At 41.4% G+C, this 20,326-nt stretch overlaps 1 protein-coding gene across 1 annotated transcript in view; it reads right to left on the bottom strand.

Annotated features, from left to right (window-relative positions):
• Positions 1 to 366: 366 nt before the first annotated feature.
• The window catches only part of LOC104467862 (serine/threonine-protein kinase OSR1-like), a gene marked incomplete at both ends in the record, with an annotated part of 39,972 nt that continues 20,012 nt past the window's right edge, over positions 367 to 20,326 (bottom strand). Inside the window, 8 exons of the mRNA XM_010081814.1 lie at positions 367 to 522; positions 2,127 to 2,162; positions 6,400 to 6,522; positions 6,764 to 6,829; positions 9,089 to 9,137; positions 11,264 to 11,397; positions 14,195 to 14,296; positions 17,473 to 17,582. Coding sequence (XP_010080116.1) covers positions 367 to 522; positions 2,127 to 2,162; positions 6,400 to 6,522; positions 6,764 to 6,829; positions 9,089 to 9,137; positions 11,264 to 11,397; positions 14,195 to 14,296; positions 17,473 to 17,582 — 776 coding nt within the window. The remainder of the gene's footprint in view (positions 523 to 2,126; positions 2,163 to 6,399; positions 6,523 to 6,763; positions 6,830 to 9,088; positions 9,138 to 11,263; positions 11,398 to 14,194; positions 14,297 to 17,472; positions 17,583 to 20,326) is intronic.

The raw sequence follows: 20,326 nt of genomic DNA on the forward strand, positions 1-20,326 counted from the left end.
CTATCACTTTTCTCTCCACTCTTATCCCATAGATGCCAGTAATGCTGAGACACAAAATCAGAACCTGTTTGTGCTGCACCTTAAACATCAGGAACAAGCAGCTGCCACACAAACGAGACTCTCCTTTTCTTTTACCTTTAACCTTGTCTCAAACCAGAGTCCACTCCCTGAACAGCATAAAAAGTCACCGCTCATGCACAGAATAAGAATGAAAAACTGCTGCTCTCACACTGACTGTCTTCCCTTCTGCATAAGCAGCAGCACTAAATTGACTCCAGACAAGCAACTTTCATGGAATCAGATCATTTTAGCGTGTCTGGAATAGAACAGCTAAATGCAAAGCTGAAAGCTGGTTTCTGAACTTACCTGGGCTGCTGCTGGGGCTGCTGGAGGAGCCTGACTGGGTGGAGGTACAGCAGTTGGAGGTTGTGCAGGTACTTGTGCTGCAGCCTGAGGTAGTTGAGTAGGTGCCTGTGCTGGAGCATTGAGTGAAGGACCTGGAGGCTCAGCTGATGGGAACAGCTGCAAGGAAAAAGGCATTTTAATGAGAAAAGGAACTCAAAAGTTGTGACTCAAGTATTAGCTTTCCAAAAAGTGCTTGTTTGACACATAAATCACTTGGAGAACTTCAGTGCCAAGGGCATTCCCAGGCCTCCACGACACTAACGCTGACCCCAAGTTGGTGTTTAAGGGGTTTAATGTATACTCATGTCCAGGGACCCCTTCTTCCCTGACATTTGCTAGCTTTACTCATCAGTAAAGAAGGGAAAGAAACCAAGACAGCAGCATGACTGTGGATCCTGGACAAAAATTACACTGCAGCTAGCAAGGCTGGATGCACACAGATCATATCCTAGCTTAGACAGGAGCACCCTATCTTTTAGTTTCCCCCCCCTTCTCAGAATCTGAGACCTACTTGTATTTCCAAGTAGCCATGCAGTCACAGCAGAGCAACTCTGCTTTGACTCGTAGTTCCTTTCAGAGAACACAGGCTAGCAAAACATTAAGATAACAATCAACAATTTATCCATTCGTAAAACAAATGTCAGGGTCAGAGCAATCCAGGTATTCAACTGAAAAGTCAACTCAGAGCTTAAGTTCTTCAAAACACACAAGACTGTTTAGGATTGGACTTACAAAAGTCAGTCCTTTGAAAAAAAAAGCAATTAATTTGGGGTGGGGGAAAAGAGCTAAATGAAAGCTTAACCTTTTTTACCTCTTGTATTATTCAGAACAGAGAAACTGATTGTGGCATTGAAGCCAAAGAACTGTAAGCTTGATGGCAGTTCTTCAGTGTGCCCTCCAACTTACTCTACTAAGTTGAAGGCAATATCAATCACCTTGAATATTGAAAACCTGGGCAGCACACCTCCAAATCACAGTATATATTAAGGGACATATTAATCCCAAAGGGATGCTGGTTCTCAGCATTTTCTTTGTATTTAGAGTTTATGTCAAATTACAGTGCCAGATTTGTAATCTTTAAGATCTCCCTTTACAATCAATCCTTGGAAACAGATGAAGGAAGAACAGGACCGCCTAACGCAAGACTAATTTCTAGAAGAAAGCTTTGTTTATCTTTCTACACAGGTGGGGAAAAGAAAGACATAGCACAGTCTCTAGAAGATAAAGCAGTTGCTATCACTGAAAGATAAGATATACTAATATGCCTAACGTAAGAATCACAGGACAGAACTGAAGGTACATTATAAACTGCGATTGAAGTTTTGTTTGCTATCAAATTACTGCTACAGATTTATTTCACAGTTCTGAGCACAGGTTCCAAACCAGTGAATTAGACTATGCAGAACAGACATTTTAAACTTGTGTTTTGTTGGGGGTTTTTAAAGAAGAAATTGGAAAACCGTTGTTTCGCTTAGATTATTCTTGTGACTAATTCATTATCTTACAACAAAGATAGCAAGCAAAGTTTAAAAGATACACACCAAACTTGTCTCAGGAAGACCTCCTGGCATTACACAGCCAACGCTTCCTTTCATAGGGAGGTTTTCAAGCAGAGCACAGCTAGATACTAGCTTCTACTTCACACTTCTTTTCAAAGGCTCGAAACAACAGCATTAACTAGGAGTTATCATTTTGGGAAGCCATTTGCAATTACAACTTACCTCGGAATTCTGTACAGGTTCTTTCACTCTGGGAGACTGAAAAAACAAAAAAAGCTGTCATTGCCTAGAAAAAGTGAAATTTATTGACTAGAAAGGCTTGTCAGAACCATACTGAACACATGAAACTTATATAATTTTTTCAAGTTACATATATGTATTAAGATGCATAATAAAGTGGGCATCACACAATTTTCTGGTCACCTAAACCATATCATACCACCCAGAAACACAGTCATGTTTTAGAACTTGCAGTTGATATTTACACAGTGGCACACAATACCCTAACCTGCTATCACTGTTAACCATTAGCAAAACCCAGTACTCTTCAAGATCACTCAGACTGGATCAAATTACTTGTGTACCAGTATGGCAAAACCCATTTTATGCTACCCAAGTCTTGCAGAAAAAGATAAGCCACACAAATCTGCCTTGCTGAATTCTGCTAGAAAACAAATCCCTTTCGTATACTTAGGGAACTAGTTTGCAAACCAACTTGCTTAAACCATAGGAAACCTTGGGAACAAAGAAAAAAAAATCAGCCTTACATGTGTTGCTTTATAGAAAGAAATCTTTTGCCTGCTCTCCTTCTGTGCCAAACCATAGAAAACCTTGGGAACAAAGAAAAAAAAAAAATCAGCCTTACATGTGTTGCTTTATAGAAAGAAATCTTTTGCCTGCTCTCCTTCTGTGCCCTTGGACTCTGCATCATGCTATGCTCTCCATGAGAGAAAGCAGAAAACTAACAGCTCTACACAAGTTCAGCAGTGGAACAAAGACCAGTGGAATGGATGGGAAAGTGCAGTCAAAGCAACGCGACCCATCTTTGCTTATCAGTAAAATAAAGATAGTAGGCACTAGCTATTTCACATGAGCAGGAAGGAATTGCCAAGTATTCCTGGAAAGTCCTGTAATTAAGAGAGCCTGCAGTTTTGACTTCTAACAGGTCCAATTATCACGTGGATACAGACAGGTGGGATGACTCGGTCCATGTTGGGATTAATAAAATAGATGGTCCTTCTCCATACAATGGTCTAAAAGACAGGTTGTGATTAGGGCAAGTTTCACAGAAGGACATAATTCTCATCTTTTCATTACCTTAACTTGAGCTGGTTTATTCACCAAACAGCACCACTAACTTAATCAACGTAGATCAGAGCAGTTTGTAATGTATGACCCATGAGAGAAAGTAAAAGCTCTCATTCTCAGAACAGCAAGCTGCAGAAAGTCCTCTGGACAGGAAGAGAAGGATCAGTTCCTTCACAGTGACTATATACAGACAGTATCAAGATAAAAGTCATGCAGCTGGAAAGGTAAAGCCTGAAATCCATCTCAGTACGTTGAGCCTCCCCTTGACAGTTACCAGGCAAGATGAAAAACGTGACGTTGCTCCCAGAGATGAACAGCCATGTTCCACATCTGCAGGCCACGGCTGCAGCGCTGTTCGCTCAGGCACAAAGCTCTTATCCAAAAGTAGCCGGATGCCTCAAAGAATAACTCAAGAGGAGCTTGTCTGAAAGATCCCGGTGTGCTGGACACTGTACAGACAAGTATGGCAACACCAGCCCTGCCCCACAGCTAACCAACCCAGAGCAATGGCAAACAGAGCGAAACTAAGGAAAAACATGGACAGAGAGAAAGGAAATAGGACAAACGTTAAAAGATGTTTACCTAACTGAGGCACAAAGAGGATGACTTTGGGGATGGGCTGAAATATATTAGTTCTAACTGACTTTTGCTTGCGCAATCAGAGATGACGTGAGTGACCAGTGAAATGTGACCACACCATGCACCACTGACCAGACCTGCTGACTAAGGGAAGCTGAATGATTGAAGAGTTCACACAGCACAACTGCCCTCATTTGAATTCAAGGTTTTAAATACCAAGAGTGCAAAGTTGCCCAGTAAGTTTTTATGTCCAAAAGGTAACGTGGATCCAGCAAGTCAGCTTATTCAATGTATTGGGGAGATATTTCTGGTTGTTTGTCATAAATATTTGTCTGCTTTCAGGTGCAGTCCTAGCAAGAGACTTATAAAATAAACTTTTTATGTATGTTTATGATTAAAATCATCCTATTTTTTCCGTAAAGTGGAGGCAAGCAAAAAATATAAACACTTTACACTTATGTAGAAGCTTTAATGCAGGATAATACTGAAGTGTTTTAGCAAATTAAGTCAATCTGCAAACCATTCTTTAAGGCTGACAGCAGTAAAATGCAGGTAGTTGGAACCACAGAATGGCTTGTGTTGGAAAGGACTTTTAAGGATTTATCTCATCCAAGCCCTCTGCCATGGGTAGGAATAAAAAGGTGACACCTAGTCAAAGTAAGTTATTCTATCTTACAACTTAGTTAAAATTGCAGAAGGGTTACAGGCAGGTGGAATTCACACCCTGTATTTGAAATACGGCTGAAACACAGGATTAACACCAGTCCTCAACAACACCGTATCTGCAGCAAAAACTAGCAGTTTAAATACAAGCCTTAAGATTGCTCAAGACGGGATCAAACACTAGAGGTGCACAGGAGTTCCTATCCTTTCATCTTCAGGCTGTAAAAAGTAACTCAAAAGCTGTGCAGAGGAAAGACACCCAGGGCAGGATTTAGGTACCTAAGCAGCCATGTAGTGAGGTCTAAGGTGCCACAGTGCCTTTCTCGACCTCTAGAAAGGCACAGGTCTCCCAAAGTTCTGTGTTATATCTACACGGAGTGCCTCCAAAACGGCCACATACATCTACATTTAGGTAACTGAATTGAGACCTACTGCTCCAATATCCATCCTTTACTAACAGGCTAAAGGTTTCTTGAGGGGGAGACCTGGAAACAAAGGCCAAACATGGCCCAAATTAGAGACCGGAACAGAGAGCAGTACTAGGATATCCGCCAAAGCTCAAAGAAAAAAAAAAAGCTTCAAAAGGGCATAAAAATGTGTGTCAATCTGTTGTTTTTCTGCATTAGAGGAATTAAACAACTAAGCACTGTTCAAAACACAGTAAAGAGTGCTATATCATAGTATTATGAGCCTAGAGACATAACAGAACAAGCTCTAAGTAATCTCTGAAACAGAGTTAGGGTCTCTTACAATATTCCCTCCTAAAACTTTATTATATTTTAACGCACAAAAGGGATTTAGAAGATTTCAGCTTATAAAGGATCAAGAATTAGTATCCACCTGTTACCAAGAGATTCTCCTTGACTGGGCAGTATGAAGCTAGATATAGTAAGCTCTTTAGAAAGTCACAATAGTTGTTGCCACAAAGTATGGAATTACTTTATCAATAGTAACCTTTAAAAACCCAGCATTTTAAAGGATGCTAGAAAGATGTAAAATTTAGCATTTAAGTGTCTGTACAGATCACCAGTAAAAGAAAAAACAATGAAAGAGAAATGAGAAAATAAGTTGTTAAGGAATAAATGCCTCAAACAAAAAACGCCTTTTTTCCCTTTCATATTGAAAAGCTTCTTCTGAAAATCCTTCAGTCTCATTAATTCAATTCTAGAATGATTAAAATGCATAGTCCACTTCAAACTTCCCACTGTAGAAACAAGCAAGCCGTTACAGTCAAAATCCACACTGCTGACTACTGGGCAAAGACAGTCTAGAAATTTATTGTCATTTTTTAGTTGATCACTGTGCATTACTCCTCTGTGTTTCTTAGGGTCAGTCTGAGTTTGTGTTTTTTTGTATAAGTGTTGGGAGAGAGGGAGGTGGTGTTTTTCGAAGGATTTTCAAGTGCTAGATCAATCACTCCTTGTGACTCCAGAGATGCTGCAACGTTTTCTACTAGGACTAATCAATCTCAGTGTAACTGAGGGGACAGAACCAGGCCCCGTGTGTTTCAGATGTCAGCCATAAGCACAGGCCCTATTGATTTCAGCTCCGTCCTGGAGACAGCAGTCGGACAAAACCTCTCCTGACACTTCCAGAAGAAAGCACCTCAAACAGCCAGCACCCTTAAAAACAAAGAGAATTCCCCAGCTCAAGTGAATTAGTATGCTGAGGTGGGAGCAGACTGTCTGAACTCATGTTCCCAATTACACTCAACATCCCCAAACAAGACCAGCTGTGTCCCACAATGATGACAGAAAAGAAATCAATACAATTTCTTCAAACTTCAGTCTGCTTTCCCTGGCTCAGCTACAGACTTGAGGGAATGGATTACAATTTACTGTGTATCATACTTCAGACACGGCCACATGCTTCCCAGGGATATTTAGACATACCACCGTTAGGAAAGCAAAACAGAGACAAGAGAGCTATCAGTTTGAGGACTCACCCTGAGCTGTGAAATTGCTGCTCTGCCTTCCTCACTTTCTTCATCTAGTTCATCATCACTCCATTCCCAGCCACCATCTTCAGTCTTATGAAGACGTCCGCTGGAACCCGGGACTCTCCGGACCTGCTCAGCACAAAGAGAACTGACATGTCAAGCAGTTTCTACAGTTAATTTTTTTTAGGAGAAACAGCACAAGAACACCTTCAGGTTGCACCATCTGCTAGGGTGCTCAAGTATTTTATTGAGATGTCTAGCCCTGTCTCTAGAAAATGCTGTACTACAATAATTCTCATCAAAAATATGAAAACAAACACAAAAAAAACCTAGTATGACTAACAGCAAGAGCCCAAGAGGTTTTTGGTACCTTTTTAGATCTTTCAGTGATTGTTGGGGCTCTCTGCAACATCTTCTCTTGTAAAAATTCTTTATTCTGCAAAAGAAAAAATACCATTCAGCATTGCTGAAAATTGATTCCTTCAGTGTCTCTGATACAGAAACTGTTAAGCTATTTCTAGCAGAAAGTGTTTTACCTATTTCATCCCCATTCCTCCACTTTCTTCCTTCAGATTACAGCAGGATTATTATAGAAACCTCAATACCTTCTAAATTTGTGGTTGCACTTTCCCAATGCAAAGTGATACAGAATTAACAACTGAGGAGTTGTATACTATTCTGTCTGATTTACTGGGGAACATGCTTTTATACTTATCACAGCATCCGATACCCTGCTGAGACATTTGGCATTCTTCCATTTTCAGATACTATACCACCTGGATCCAGCCAGTTTGCTTTACTTTGCCCCTAAATTTATGCCTGTCCAACTGTCAAAGGCAAACCTCAGATGTCAGGCAGGCCAGGATGCAGGAACCTCTATATGCTGGAGTAATGAGATGCAGGAATTAGGGCAAAAGGAGTTAGAGTGGCTGAAAAAAATGTACAGCACATGATGCCTACAGAGGAAGTAAATGTCGTGATCACAACAGATGAAACATTAGGAAACTGCTGCGATGCTTTACCGTATTAAATTTCCCTTTCAGCAAGTTACTCCGGACTGGCTAATGTGGGCTCCTGGATGCACGATTTTCCAACTGCTTGACTGCAGAGCCAAGCTGCCGGCTGTGGGGGAAGCAGGCCAGGCAAGCACGCTGGCATTAGCACGGGGATGTGGCTGGAGTGCCCTGCCATCTCTGCCCATGGAGTGCTCCCACAACTCCCCCGTGATGCCTTCTTGCATGTAGGATGCAGAGCCTCAAGACACATGCTGTCATTTCCTGAACAGTGGCTCTCAGCATTATCAAAACCTACTTTTACATAACACAGGCTGTATTTATACATATGGTTCAGTATAGATGTATAGAAGTTGGACTCTTCTGTCCTCAAGTTACAGCTGTCAGTTTGGCAGTGGCTGATGTATGAAAGTAATTTAACACCGAGTGTTAAGCAGCACACATTTTCCCTCCAGGTGCCAGTTTAAGTATTGCCTCATTTACAATCATGTTAATTTTCTATCACCACATATGCTAAAATGTTACTCTGCAGCAGCTTAATGAAAGCACGAAGGAGATTTTACACACAATGAAGTACAACATGAACCAGAACTCGCATAACCGAATGGAGAAAGGTCAGCAATGTGTAAACCATCTTGACACTTTGGACACCAAGTGTGTCTGCAGCGTACAGATGCAGACTATGCAGTGGCCTAAAATCCCATTATGGACAATGAAAACCTGGTTAATACTGTCAAGAGTCCAGGCATCAATTAAACTTGCCCTAAAGCAAGCTCCTACATTTCATAAACTGGATCACTCTCTAGACTTCCCAGGTTGCACTTGTTAGATTTCTTTCAACTTGAGCAGGGCATCCAGCTCCTGTACAGATACCTAGATGTGGCCGCTTCCATTTAAGCCTCTTAATCTGGGAGCTGAAAACGACTTTGATTAATTGGTGATGCTGCTGTGCTATCCCAGGTATCAGATATCTTTTTGATGGTTTAATCCATGTTCTACTATAAAACCTATGTATTTTGATCACAAACACGCCACAGAAAAAGTAAGCAATCAGAAAACATTTCCTCATTCCCACAGAAACATAAATTCTCCCCTGTATTATTTCTGTCTCCCCCAACAAGACCCTGCACATTGCATATGCACTAATCTCCAGGCAGTAATTACATAAATGCTCACTGGCAGGTCACTTCAAGGCTAGAAATGGGAGTTTCCTACTATTTTCTATCAGAAGATCTTCGCTTTCCATAAGGCAACACCGGGTGAACTAGTCTTACATAGCCCTCCGCACAGTGGGCCTCATTCACTGCTTTCCATACAGACTGATTACAGAGTTTACTAAAATATAAGTTACATTTACTACCACAGAGACCTTTACGGTTGGACACGCAGCCAGAATGGCACCATTACAAGAGAAGAAAAAAAAAAAAAAACAACCCCAAAGCCACTGAAAGCCATTTAAATGCTCAAGAATTTCTAGATAATTTCTCTTAATAGCAGCACACACGAGGAGGTACAGATGAGGGGTTTCATTCTGGTCGTTCACGATGACCCATTCAACACACTCAGCTCTGCTGGCCCTAAGTGACACAGCCCACACTCGTGCCAATAAAGCTGTCACCATACCTATCACACTTCCCTCTCTACAGCCTCCGCACGGATCAGTTCAGGACGTGTCTTCTTACCTTTGCTTTCGTGAAAAATTTGTGTCTTAAGAGCTCTGCTGCTGTCGGTCTGTCAATAAAAACAGATGTAGAAAAAACAATTATAAATGCTCCCTTCCAACACAACAGGCTTCCAGGCTGCTCCATCTTGTTGTAACACTACATCTCCTACGGGCACTGGTTTCTCCTGCACAATTCCCCTGAAAATCAGTCAATGTATTCCAAGTAATTTTTATAGTAACAGTGTTTTAAGCACTCAGTGTATTCTGATCAAAGCCTGTTCTGTTCAAAAGCAGTAAATAATCCAGAGGCAGGGCAGGGGAAGGGAAGTTGCTCCCATTTCAGTACTGGACTAGAGCCAGTTTGATAGGATCACAAAAACAATTTGCTCAGAATTGAAATGAAGGATCATCACCTATAGCAAGAGGGCAGTACTCTCCATGTGCAGGTAAGAGAGCTATTTCAGAGATACTTGATTATACATATGCAATTAATTTTATTAAGCACAGGCAGGACGATCAACCTTAATAGAAAAGGAAGAAGTACAAAGTATTTTTCCCTTTAAGTTCGACTTTAAGATAAATCCTGGAAAGTAAGAGACCTCCCTTGGTCAGTTCAGGAGCTTTTTAAAGACTCAGACCTACATGAGACAGTACCAGCTCACAGCATTTCCCACGCTGCAAACTGGGCTTAAATAGCAACAGAGTTTAATTAGTGATTTGCAAAGGCCATTCATCACAAGGTTTATTTCACCCCAGACTAGGCTAACCAAAATCATCCACCTTATAGCAAGGGAGCCCCCAAAATAATTAAAAAGCAATTGCACTAAATTCTCCTCTTTGAGAGCCTATACAATATGCATAAGCACGTCGGATTCTGCAAGTTGCTCATTACGGACCAGCCTCCTGCTCCTGTAGTCAGGATGATGACAGTGGCTGTTAGTGGTGCCTGAGAAGAACGAACGGGCATGTCATGATTCAAAGTGATTATGTTTAATTCTGATCAGTAGACATTCTAACCTGCAGGGCTAGGATATGCTTTAGAAAGGAGAAAAAACATCATGCTGGGAGAAAACCCCTGCTATCAGCATTTATCAAGCACTCCACTGGATTCATTAAGCATTTCAAGTGTAAAGCTTATTAAAAGAGAGAGATCCCATCTCACGACGCATAAGAAGCCTTTGTTCCTGGATCCATCACAAAAGAGAACTGAAAAATGTCTTCATTATTATTTTTTTATGAAGGGACTCTTCCCTTTCCAGAATTAGTTTGCTTACTGAGGAAAAAAAGAAAACTAAGAGGTATAAAAACTGATCTGTGTGAATGCTTGTTCCTTGACCTTTGCATTTTAAGGAACACTCATTTTTAATACAGGAGGAACACTCCTTTAAAGAGCTTCACTGAGACTGGCAAATGCTATGACTGTCCTCCACAGAAATACATCCGAGCTCTCTTATGTGACAGACTGGGAGTTTTGAACAGTGCTGTAGACAGCCAGACCCTTGTGCAGCTTTGAATGATGCCATAACATAATGATAGGATGCTCTCCTGGGAACCACAACATAGGCACCACCTGCTTGGTAGTATTTCTAACATCACTGAGTAGTCAAGCTACTGTTACAAGGAAGACTGAAAGTGTTGTCAGGTCACTTAAGCAATCTGTATTGATGAAACACACTGGTAAAATTTGCCAGAGTTTTCCCTGATTTCTTTCCCGTCTCCCAAACCAAATATTACTTACAATTGAGCAAGTCAAAACTAGGCTGAAAGCCTTCTTTGCACTGGTAAATTTTAAAAGGTTTATTTACAAAGCTTCCCAAGTAAACACATATTGCCCAATCTGTAATTTCTGATTTATGAACACAGAGCAGTTTTGACCGGGAACAAAACATGAACTGCAGTCACCTGCTGGAGGTGGCAAGGGGGAGAATGGCACTACACACGCAGTGGACTGGGATGCACTCTCATTAACCCAAATGGAAGATGTGTGCCCTGGCCAGGCACGATGCCAGGTATTTATCCTTAAAAATAAGGACAGCCAAGAGAATTTGCTGCCACACAGCAAGATTGCTGTGTTCCTTGTGACCGAAAGGCTGGAAGGGCAGAGAGTGTAACAACTTTAAAAAAAAATATGGAATACAATGAGGTTTGTGTTTTTGTTTTGGTTTTAATTTATTTTGGTGTTACCAGTTCTTACCTTTTTTCAGGGTCTTTTTGTAGGCACAACGAAATCATTTTCCTAAATGATTTTCCATACTTCTTCAGCATCTCCTTATCTTGCACACCGGTTTCCAGAGATGGAGGATCATTTTGTAGCGTCAGCATCAAAACCTGAAAGAATTATGTCTATTGGCAATGAGATTTTTCTTGGCCTTTGTTAGAGACAGGTCTTAGGAGCACTGTATTTTGACACGTATTTTCATCAAGCATCTGAGTCAAAAAGAACTGTTTCATTACAACAGCTCTCTGATGGTAGACTGAGCTCAGAGCGAAGTTTCTTAAAATCTAGACTAGACAGCAAAAACTCACCTACCTTCTCCCCAAGACAATTACAGGGTCTACCCTCTTCCCTCTGCTTCCCACATTCAACTAACTTTGTAGAAACAATGATTTTCAAAACTTTTACACCTCTGCAAATTCAGACTGTCAGCTGAGAGGCTGAAGGCTCATACAAGAAGTTCTAGAGTTACCTCCACCTCATTTCCTTCAGAATCCAGGCTAATTTATACCCAACAGCCTATGCTACTGCCTTCCACCGCATCTCCTGGCCCATGGTGCAGTCTGAGGGCCAGACAAGGTCGGGATGCATTTTCAGACCTGTTTGGTGTGATTAAAGGTGGAAGCACAGCAGAGCTTCTACCAGCCTTCCTCATTTGAGATAAGGAGTTGTGCAAGGCATTTGATTCAAACGCTCTGTTTAGATCTCCCTGCAGGTACTACTTAGCTAGAAATGGAATTCATGTAAAAGCAAAAGAGCAATAAAAAAAAAAATGAATGTTCCCTTCCATGTAGCAACGCGACAGCAGGTGAAGACATTTCTCACACAAGCACCCACAAAGCCAAACTGATTATTTCATTCAAATCACTCAGATATTCTGAAGGAAAAGGAAGAAAATTACTCATTTCCATTTTCACTTGTCACCTACATACAGATGAATATCTATTTTTAGAAAAGGAAGCAGCACATAGCACATTTAAATAGCTTTCAACAGCTATATTGCTTAGGGCAGCAAGAACCCATCAATCTAGCTGAAATTATACAGCCCATGACAGAATTCCCTGCTTTCTTCCCTTTCCTTGGAGGGTCACTTAATGCATGGATCGTTTTGCTGCATAACAGAATTAATCTGCAGTGAAATACAATTACATTCAATAAATAAAATACAGAAGTCCTCTTGGACTGCGTGACTGGAACCCATACCTAACTGAATCGGAGATTCATAACTCTATCTACCTTATGAAATCACACGTTGCTAAATAGGAAATCTTTGTATTCAAAGCTGCGAACCGTGCATTCAAAACACAATAAGGAGAAGTACATCTTACAGAAGCTACTGCAAAATGCTACCAATAATCACAGCAGAGAAGGAAGTATCAATGGAAACAGCAATAGCTAAACCAGCAACGCATTTCCCTTAACCCCTCGCTGCTCTGCCACAATCACCAATACAGTATGAACTCTAATGGCATTTCTAAGCCACTCAGCTGCTCAGTATCTCAGGTACCTAGTCTAACCATAAGCTATACTCCCTCCTGCTCGATTAGAGGGAGCATGCATCCCAGGAGCAGAAGCAAAGCAGCCTTCAAAAAGTGCAGGCCAAAGACACTCAAAGTTTTGTGATTGAGATAGGGTCTCATCAGATCTCACAAAGAGACTAAGGAAAAAGATCTCAAAGCTCAGTAGAGAAGGGCAGGATGCTTCAGACCTAACTGATGAAGTCAACTCTGTTAACTTTAAGATGTAGACTCCTTGAAGCAGCATGTTGGAAGCAGCTCGTGGTTCAAGAGTCAGGAAATAGGGAAAGTTAGCCAAACTATACAGTGAACTGAAGTTAAAGGTATTTTTAAAAGATTTTTCAAGAGTCAGTGTTTAAACAAGAACAATTCCTCCACCTCAAATTCAATGAAATTAACATTGCTGATACCACACCGTTTCATACTGATGTGGTACCTTCCACTGGTTCAGTGATTGACAGGACCGTGTTGGTGTTAAACAATATAAGACATTCTTTTGGATAACTGGTAACAGGATTCCTGAGAGTTATCAAGAAGGATTATCCCTGCAAGAGAGGGAATGGGTCACCATCCCAGTGTCACTGGATCCCAGATAACATCAGTGCAGGAAAGACATGGACCATCTGGATGACCTCCAGATGAGGCCATGAAGATGGTCAGAGGGCTGGAGCACCTCCTGTCCAAGGACAGGCTGAGAGAGTTGGGGTTGTTCAGCCTGGAGAAGAGAAGGCTCCAGGGAGACCTTAGAGCAGCTTCCAGTGCTGAAAGGGGGCTGCAGGAGAGATGGGGAGGCTCTTGATCATGGGGTGGAGTGACAGGAAAAGGGGCAACGGCTTTAAGCTGAAAGAGGGTAGATTTAGACTAGACATTAGGAAGAAATTATTTACTGTGCGAGTGGTGAGACATTGGCCTAGGCTGCCCAGAGAAGCTGTGGATGCCCCATCCCTGGAGGGGTTCAAGGCCAGGCTGGATGAGGCTTTGAGCAACCTGGGCTAGTGGGAGGTGTCCCTGCCCATGGCAGGGTGTTGAAAATAGATGGTTTTTAAAGGTCCCTTCCAGCCCAAAACATCCTCTGATTCTATCATTATTTATAGCCCTAAAAACATCTGCTGCCTTCAGAGGCTCTAGGATTACAACACACAGCACTTTCCCCAAGAATGGTGACCCTGGCAAGACTCAGGATCTAAATAAGAACTATGCACAGTTTCAGACAATGCTGATTAAGCGGTGTATTTTTAAAAAGTGTTTTCAAATAAATCCAAGAACATCCTGATCCGCAAGTGCAAGCTGAGAGGACAAACTCTTTAAGAAAGCATGCTGGTCAAATTCTTGAAAACACCCACAGAACACACTAATCCTTTATCTTGCACAAGTTATCTAGAGACCTGCTCACCTTCATTGGCGGGGATTTATGGTAAGGAGCTGCCCCTGTAGCCAGTTCGATAGCAGTGATCCCAAAGCTCCAAATGTCTGCCTTGAAATCGTATCCTCTGACCTGAAAAACATTAGAGGATGTTAGCATGTGCCTCTTGCTATCCTACACTACAATCTCTTTCTTTAGCCTATTACACATCCATTTGCTCTTTCCTTCCTTTCCCCTCAAATTTGAAAAGACCGGCACTACAGTGTTAAAGAGATAGAAAGATTATTTTCTCCCTCCTCTCCCCACAGCTCCTTATACCTTGGAAGAGCCTTTTTTAGAAGTCATAGTCTGATGAAAATTATAGCTGTAGACTGTGCAACTAGGACTGCTCTGCCATAAACCTCTCCATGTGTAGAACATAAAGGGGCACTGGGTTAACCCAGGCTCTGACTTCTACACAAAGACACAGTCATTAAACAGTATAATGAAAGTCTCATAGTTAATAGATGGACCGTTATCCCCTCGGGACATATGCCTCACTACACTTTTAGTCAACCGCTTAATCAGTCTGACTGCAAAAACAGGCTCGATCCTGAAACGCCAGTACACACCAGCTCAGTAAAAAGCCCCTCGTTCCTGTCTGCAGACTAATATTTCCCTTCACTAATTAACAGTAGCTTCTGCACTTGACATTAAACACAGACTTGTTCAGGAAAATTTATAGCATTTACTTCCCCTCATACACAGGAAAAAATATTTCATATGCCAAAGCAGTTACTTCCTCATTATCATTAGGTAATATTTTGGCACTTGCTCTCTCCACTGCAGGGGAGAGACATTATGTACTAACTTCAAGAGCAGCTACAAAAATCAAAGCATTTTGGCCGCTTCAAATGGTTTGTATTCCTTCTCGCTAGACTATGGAAAAATGACTATTGAATCAGAGCAAAGCTAATAGGGATATTGTGTTCAGCTAACCTAACGAGCTTTGGAAAGACACTTACTGTGACAGAGCCAAAACCATTTCCCCAACTATCTTTAAGATAATCTTGAATTTTGGCAAACAAACAAAAAAAACTCTTACACTATTTTTCATATAATACTACAGTTGAACTGAAATTTATTATAGCAACAGGGGTTTAAATCTTGCACTAATTTTATCAGCTCTGTAGGCATCGTTTTCATGATCCTTAAGGGCCCAAAAGGCTTCTTGAAGTGCCGCAGTTTATGGATGCCATGAGTATGAACAGATTTCAAGTAATTTAACCAAACAAGCTCAGATATCTAAGGGTGGTTTTTTCCCCCCTCACACACTATTTTTAGGTTTTGAGGATAACTTTGGGACATATCTTAGCTTTATCTTTCAGTTAGTCTTGCAGCGCTTCTATACACTGTATAACTCCCCATTCCCCACTTAGATTTTAACTGTTTAGTGGGTTTTTTTTTTCCCAATTGTATCATATAATCCTGCTTGTAAATGAAAGCTACGAAGTACAAAACTGTCTAGAGTGGTACATCTTGACATCTAATACATCTTAGTCACCACCCTGCAGTTAGTTTACATCAACATTTATTTTTCTCAATTTTTTTTTTTTGCCATGAATCTGTCCAGTGAATGTACATTAAAAGCCAATGCCAGGCTATCACGCATTAACATGTTAAAGGAACTTAATGATGCTGAAGTAAACCAGACAGAATTGGGTCGATAATATCTACATATCGAAGGCTAACCTACAGCAACCCCTTCTCCCTTTTTCCCAGGTTGGATACGGCGGTTCAGAGTGACACCTGCTGGAAGACAGCAAGATGATACAAACGGACATGGAAGGATTTCACGTCAGCATCCAAAATATCTCCTTACCATCTCACATTCACAACAAGTTAGATGTGCACAGCCTCCATGGAAGTACTGCAATCCCTAGAAAAAAAATCTACCTCCTTAGGAAACACATCTTTTGCATCAAGAACCCCCACTCTTTGTCCCTAAAACCTTCACTTTCCCTTTTTAGCACCCTCCTTAAGATCTTTTTTCCCCCCTGTTGTCCTGTGGATTGCAGCCATCCTAACCACAATGAGCCTGGAGCAGCATCGTTAGGTCCTGGCCAGCCGACTGTGCCAGGTGCACCAGGACAGGACACCAACAACAGAAAAGCAAGGGATAACTGATCCAGCCTTGGAAACACTGAATACTTCAGTTTTATTTAGAAAGTTTTAGACATAGGAAAAAAAAATGCATTCAAGTTTTACCACTGTTTTAGCTACATTTCACCTTAAATATATATTTATTGGGGGGGCCGGGGGCAGAGTGTCTCAAGATCCTCCTGAACTTCAAAATAGCATGGAAAAAAGTAACAAAGTGGGTCAATGTTTTCCCAAAATATTTTTGTTTCAAAGATTCTTTTGTAAGGAAAAAGGAAAAACATCTGTAGCCAGTTGTATTTCTGCTTGGTGCTGATGTCAAAAATCAAACCGAGTTGAGCTTTTTAAGGCGGTAAGGGACAATTTTCAAAATGCTTATGGCACTGAACATCAGTGCAATAGACAGCAACCTCAAAATGCCTTGTTGGGGCTGTGGCACGATTTTGCTTGTGGATCTTGCGTAGAAATGGGCCGTGACATTTTACTTTAAACCAAGTTTCCAGGTGGCCTTCATCAGTAGTCACACAGACAAAGCTTAACCCTGTAGTTTAGTCTAGAAGTAGGGGAGGACAAAAAGTGACATATCTTCACCTTATGGGAAGAAGTATGACATCTTTGAGCTAGCCAAAAACTGCAGAGTAGGAAGGGGGAGAGGCAAGCATTCCTCAGTGTTTACATTCTGGATACTCATAAGCCAAGAGAAACTAAATAGCTGAAAAAATCCACTACACATTATTTTACTGTAATAACTCCTCACTCTGACATGTTGCAATTAGCTACCCTGAATTCTCCTATTTTCAAATGCAGAAGAGCATGTTACTGAGCTGGGTAAGTGCCCTTTTACCATGGGTGAAACTATTTATATTCCAACTCACATTTAGGCAGGAGGGAGGGGCAGATTAATCCTCTTTATGCAACAGCTGAGCTGTCTCATCCTTACCTTAGGTACCAGCATGAAGAGAAGCAACAGAGCAAAAACCTACTGAATACCTGAACAGTCCCCAGTACAAGCCTGGCTGCAATGGGCAAATCAAAGACAATCCTGTGGTTTTAAGAAAGCCCTATAGGATGTCAAATTATCATCTGAGTTTGAAGGAAATACGGCCATTGCTGACACAGGGAATTCCAGGTGCAGATCAGCTCAGAGGACGCTAGGAAAAACAATTCACCTGTTCCATAACTTCTGGTGCCATCCAGCAAGGTGTGCCCACAAAAGTTTTCCTGACTTTATTTCTGGTAATGTCACCACCAGTGGCCAGAAATGCGCTAACGCCAAAGTCTGCAAAGAAAACAAATAACAGATTTTATTAAGAACACATCCTGAGCAAACTGAAGGGTTGTCCTCTCTTTCCCCTCGTATTCCCAGCATCTATTAAGTAGTTACACATGAGAAGTCCCCTAATGAGAGAAGAATGATCAACAGCTAGCTAAGAGTGCTGGTACACGGGCGGTCTGTAGTCCACCATTCAATTACCGGGGACAGCAGAGCTTTCAGCGCTGGCCGGCAGAGAGGAAAATTCCACTTTCCATCACAGCCCACTGGTCACATTACAGCACGCCCGCGCTCCCCCAGCAGACCTGCGACTGTACAAACCTGCCTCTGACAGCCAGTGCTGTATTCACAGTTGTACACTTGCAGAACAAGGAATAACTCAACTTTGATTAGTATCTTGTTAGTATTTGCGGCAATGAAGTCCAGTACACATAAAGTTACTAGATTTTATAACATTTAAGTGTCCCTTATTTCAGATGTTTTATTACCAGAATAAGCTTTGCTCAGTAATCTTCCATCACTGAGATGCTCAGGGCTTTAACAGGAACTTGGACCAGTTCCCAGTGATACAGCAGCGTTACGGGATGGAGCAGCATGCGCCGCTAACCAGCCCAGTATCCCAGAGGAAGCCTTGCAGACAGGGATTCACACCCTGCACAGCGTTACCCCCACCTGAAACATCTCCCACAAGCTGAAGGGTGCTCCAGGATGCTCCATGCACTCTCTGGTAATTGTATTACTTTAGGTAACTCATTCTTTTTACATGAACACTATGCTTTCAAAGAAAACACTGATGTTTTATGCAATTGAGAATGACACAGAGAACTGGATCTGTGAAGAGCAGCAGTAGTGTGCAGGGATAGCAACGGGATACAGTATGTCTGTTCAGAGAAAAGCATTACAAAGTGATCTGGCAACCAAGTCATTCAAGAAAGGAGAGTAGATTTTCCTTGGAGAGAAAAAAAAATATCAGGTGACACAGAGACTATAAACACAAAATTGTATAGGTGTTTCTTCCCAATTTGCTCCCAACTACACTGTTTATGTATTGCAGAATTATAGACCTGCCACGGGTCATTCTCCATAACACAGTTTTATCCACACTACCACCTTTTTTAAAAACAGTACAAGAAATTAAAATCTTGAACGCCATTTTTGAGATTGATGACAGGCTTGGAGGATAAGTCTCTGAAATTCAAGGGCTATTTCACATACAAACAGAACATTATTGACCACAGCTGGTTTGAAAATACTCGAAACTCAGCTGACATGGTTAGCTGTAAATGCAAAAGTCTTACTCAGAGGAGCCATGGAGTTACTCCATGGCTTAAGGATGTAATCCAAGTTGAGGAATCTACTGAAACAAAAGATCCCTCTTCACAATTTGCAAGCATGGCATCCACGTGAGGACTGTCACAAGCTTCCCTTTGCATCATGCCAGCAGTGCAATGAGTCCCTTCTCCCCAGTTTTTCAATACTGGAGGAACACCACTGAAATTATCACTCAGTATAAGATGCTGAAAGCTTCCAGCTCACTTAGGTGAGAAGCTTCCAAGGACAGGAACTTAGTGAAATTTGCATAGAAATCACAGGGCTACAACAAGCACTAGCAAATGCCTATCATTAGGGTTCAGCTTCCTCCAGATGTGCTGTCCTGTTCTCTTGCTGTTCCCAGAGGCATTTTTTTTTCTTGCTAACCCTGAAGTTCTAGCACGTCTAGAGGGATCACTATCCCTTGTCAGCACTGCAATCTGTATTTTTCTGGAAATCCACTTTTTGCAACAGTGGTTTTGCTTTAAGATCTTCCATGTGTGTACCCACCATCCTTGCTTTTCTCAGAAAACTGAAGGAGCTTCCTAAAAAGTTCCAAGTAAAATTACTTGCACTTTTCCCCCTCATTATGGGAAGTCTTGCAAGATCTATTGTTCTAAACACAAGAGCAATTAGAAGTTCTTTTAAATAAGATAATACTAATAAAAACTTGTCCGAGTGCCATCAGCACGTTATTGTGATGTGCTGTATTTGAACTTGTGTATATTATCTTACCTCAAGTTTCCATGCAGTCATTTTGAGGGTAAAGGAAATGCCATTCAAAGCTAAAGCATTCCAGCAGTAAAAACACAAATCCTTTACACAGCGCACACAGCATTCACCACATTTCACATCAAACGAGGGTTTATAAATTCCAGTTGGAAATTGTGCCCCTACATCTGCCCTCTGAGGTCAGCAGAAAGCTTAAATGGAATTAAATTGTATTCCGTTACATGGCTGATTTATTCAATGTTTTCCCAATCAATTTCCCTCATTTCCAGTGGGCTAAAACAGGCGCAAGCAGTCTGTGATACCCTGCTGTAAGGAATTACTTTGAAACTGTCTGCTCAAATGTCATCTTACTAACTTTATCCAAGCCCCTGCTATTAAGATAAGAATGTGCCTGCTCTCAAATATCTGTAAAGCAATAAAATTAAAACCGAACCACAAGAGTTCAATTCTTACTTCTGAGCAGTTGGTGTGATCTGCATCTCATTCTCTCTGCTCCCGTTAACTCCCCTCAGAAAGGCTAAAACAGAACTGGGTTATTGCAAAAGAATTTAACTCTAGAAAACGGGGAACACCATGAAATTCAGGAGGTATGATAGCTCAGAAGTGTTTACATTTGTACTCTTCTCCGGTAGCTTGTGCTTTATATTGGCTCACTACGGTGATAACTGGAAAGGAGTGCATCACCAGAAACACGGAGGAACTGGAAA

Source organism: Pterocles gutturalis, unplaced genomic scaffold (genome assembly GCF_000699245.1).
Source record: "Pterocles gutturalis isolate BGI_N339 unplaced genomic scaffold, ASM69924v1 scaffold204, whole genome shotgun sequence".
Lineage (NCBI taxonomy): Eukaryota > Metazoa > Chordata > Aves > Pterocliformes > Pteroclidae > Pterocles > Pterocles gutturalis.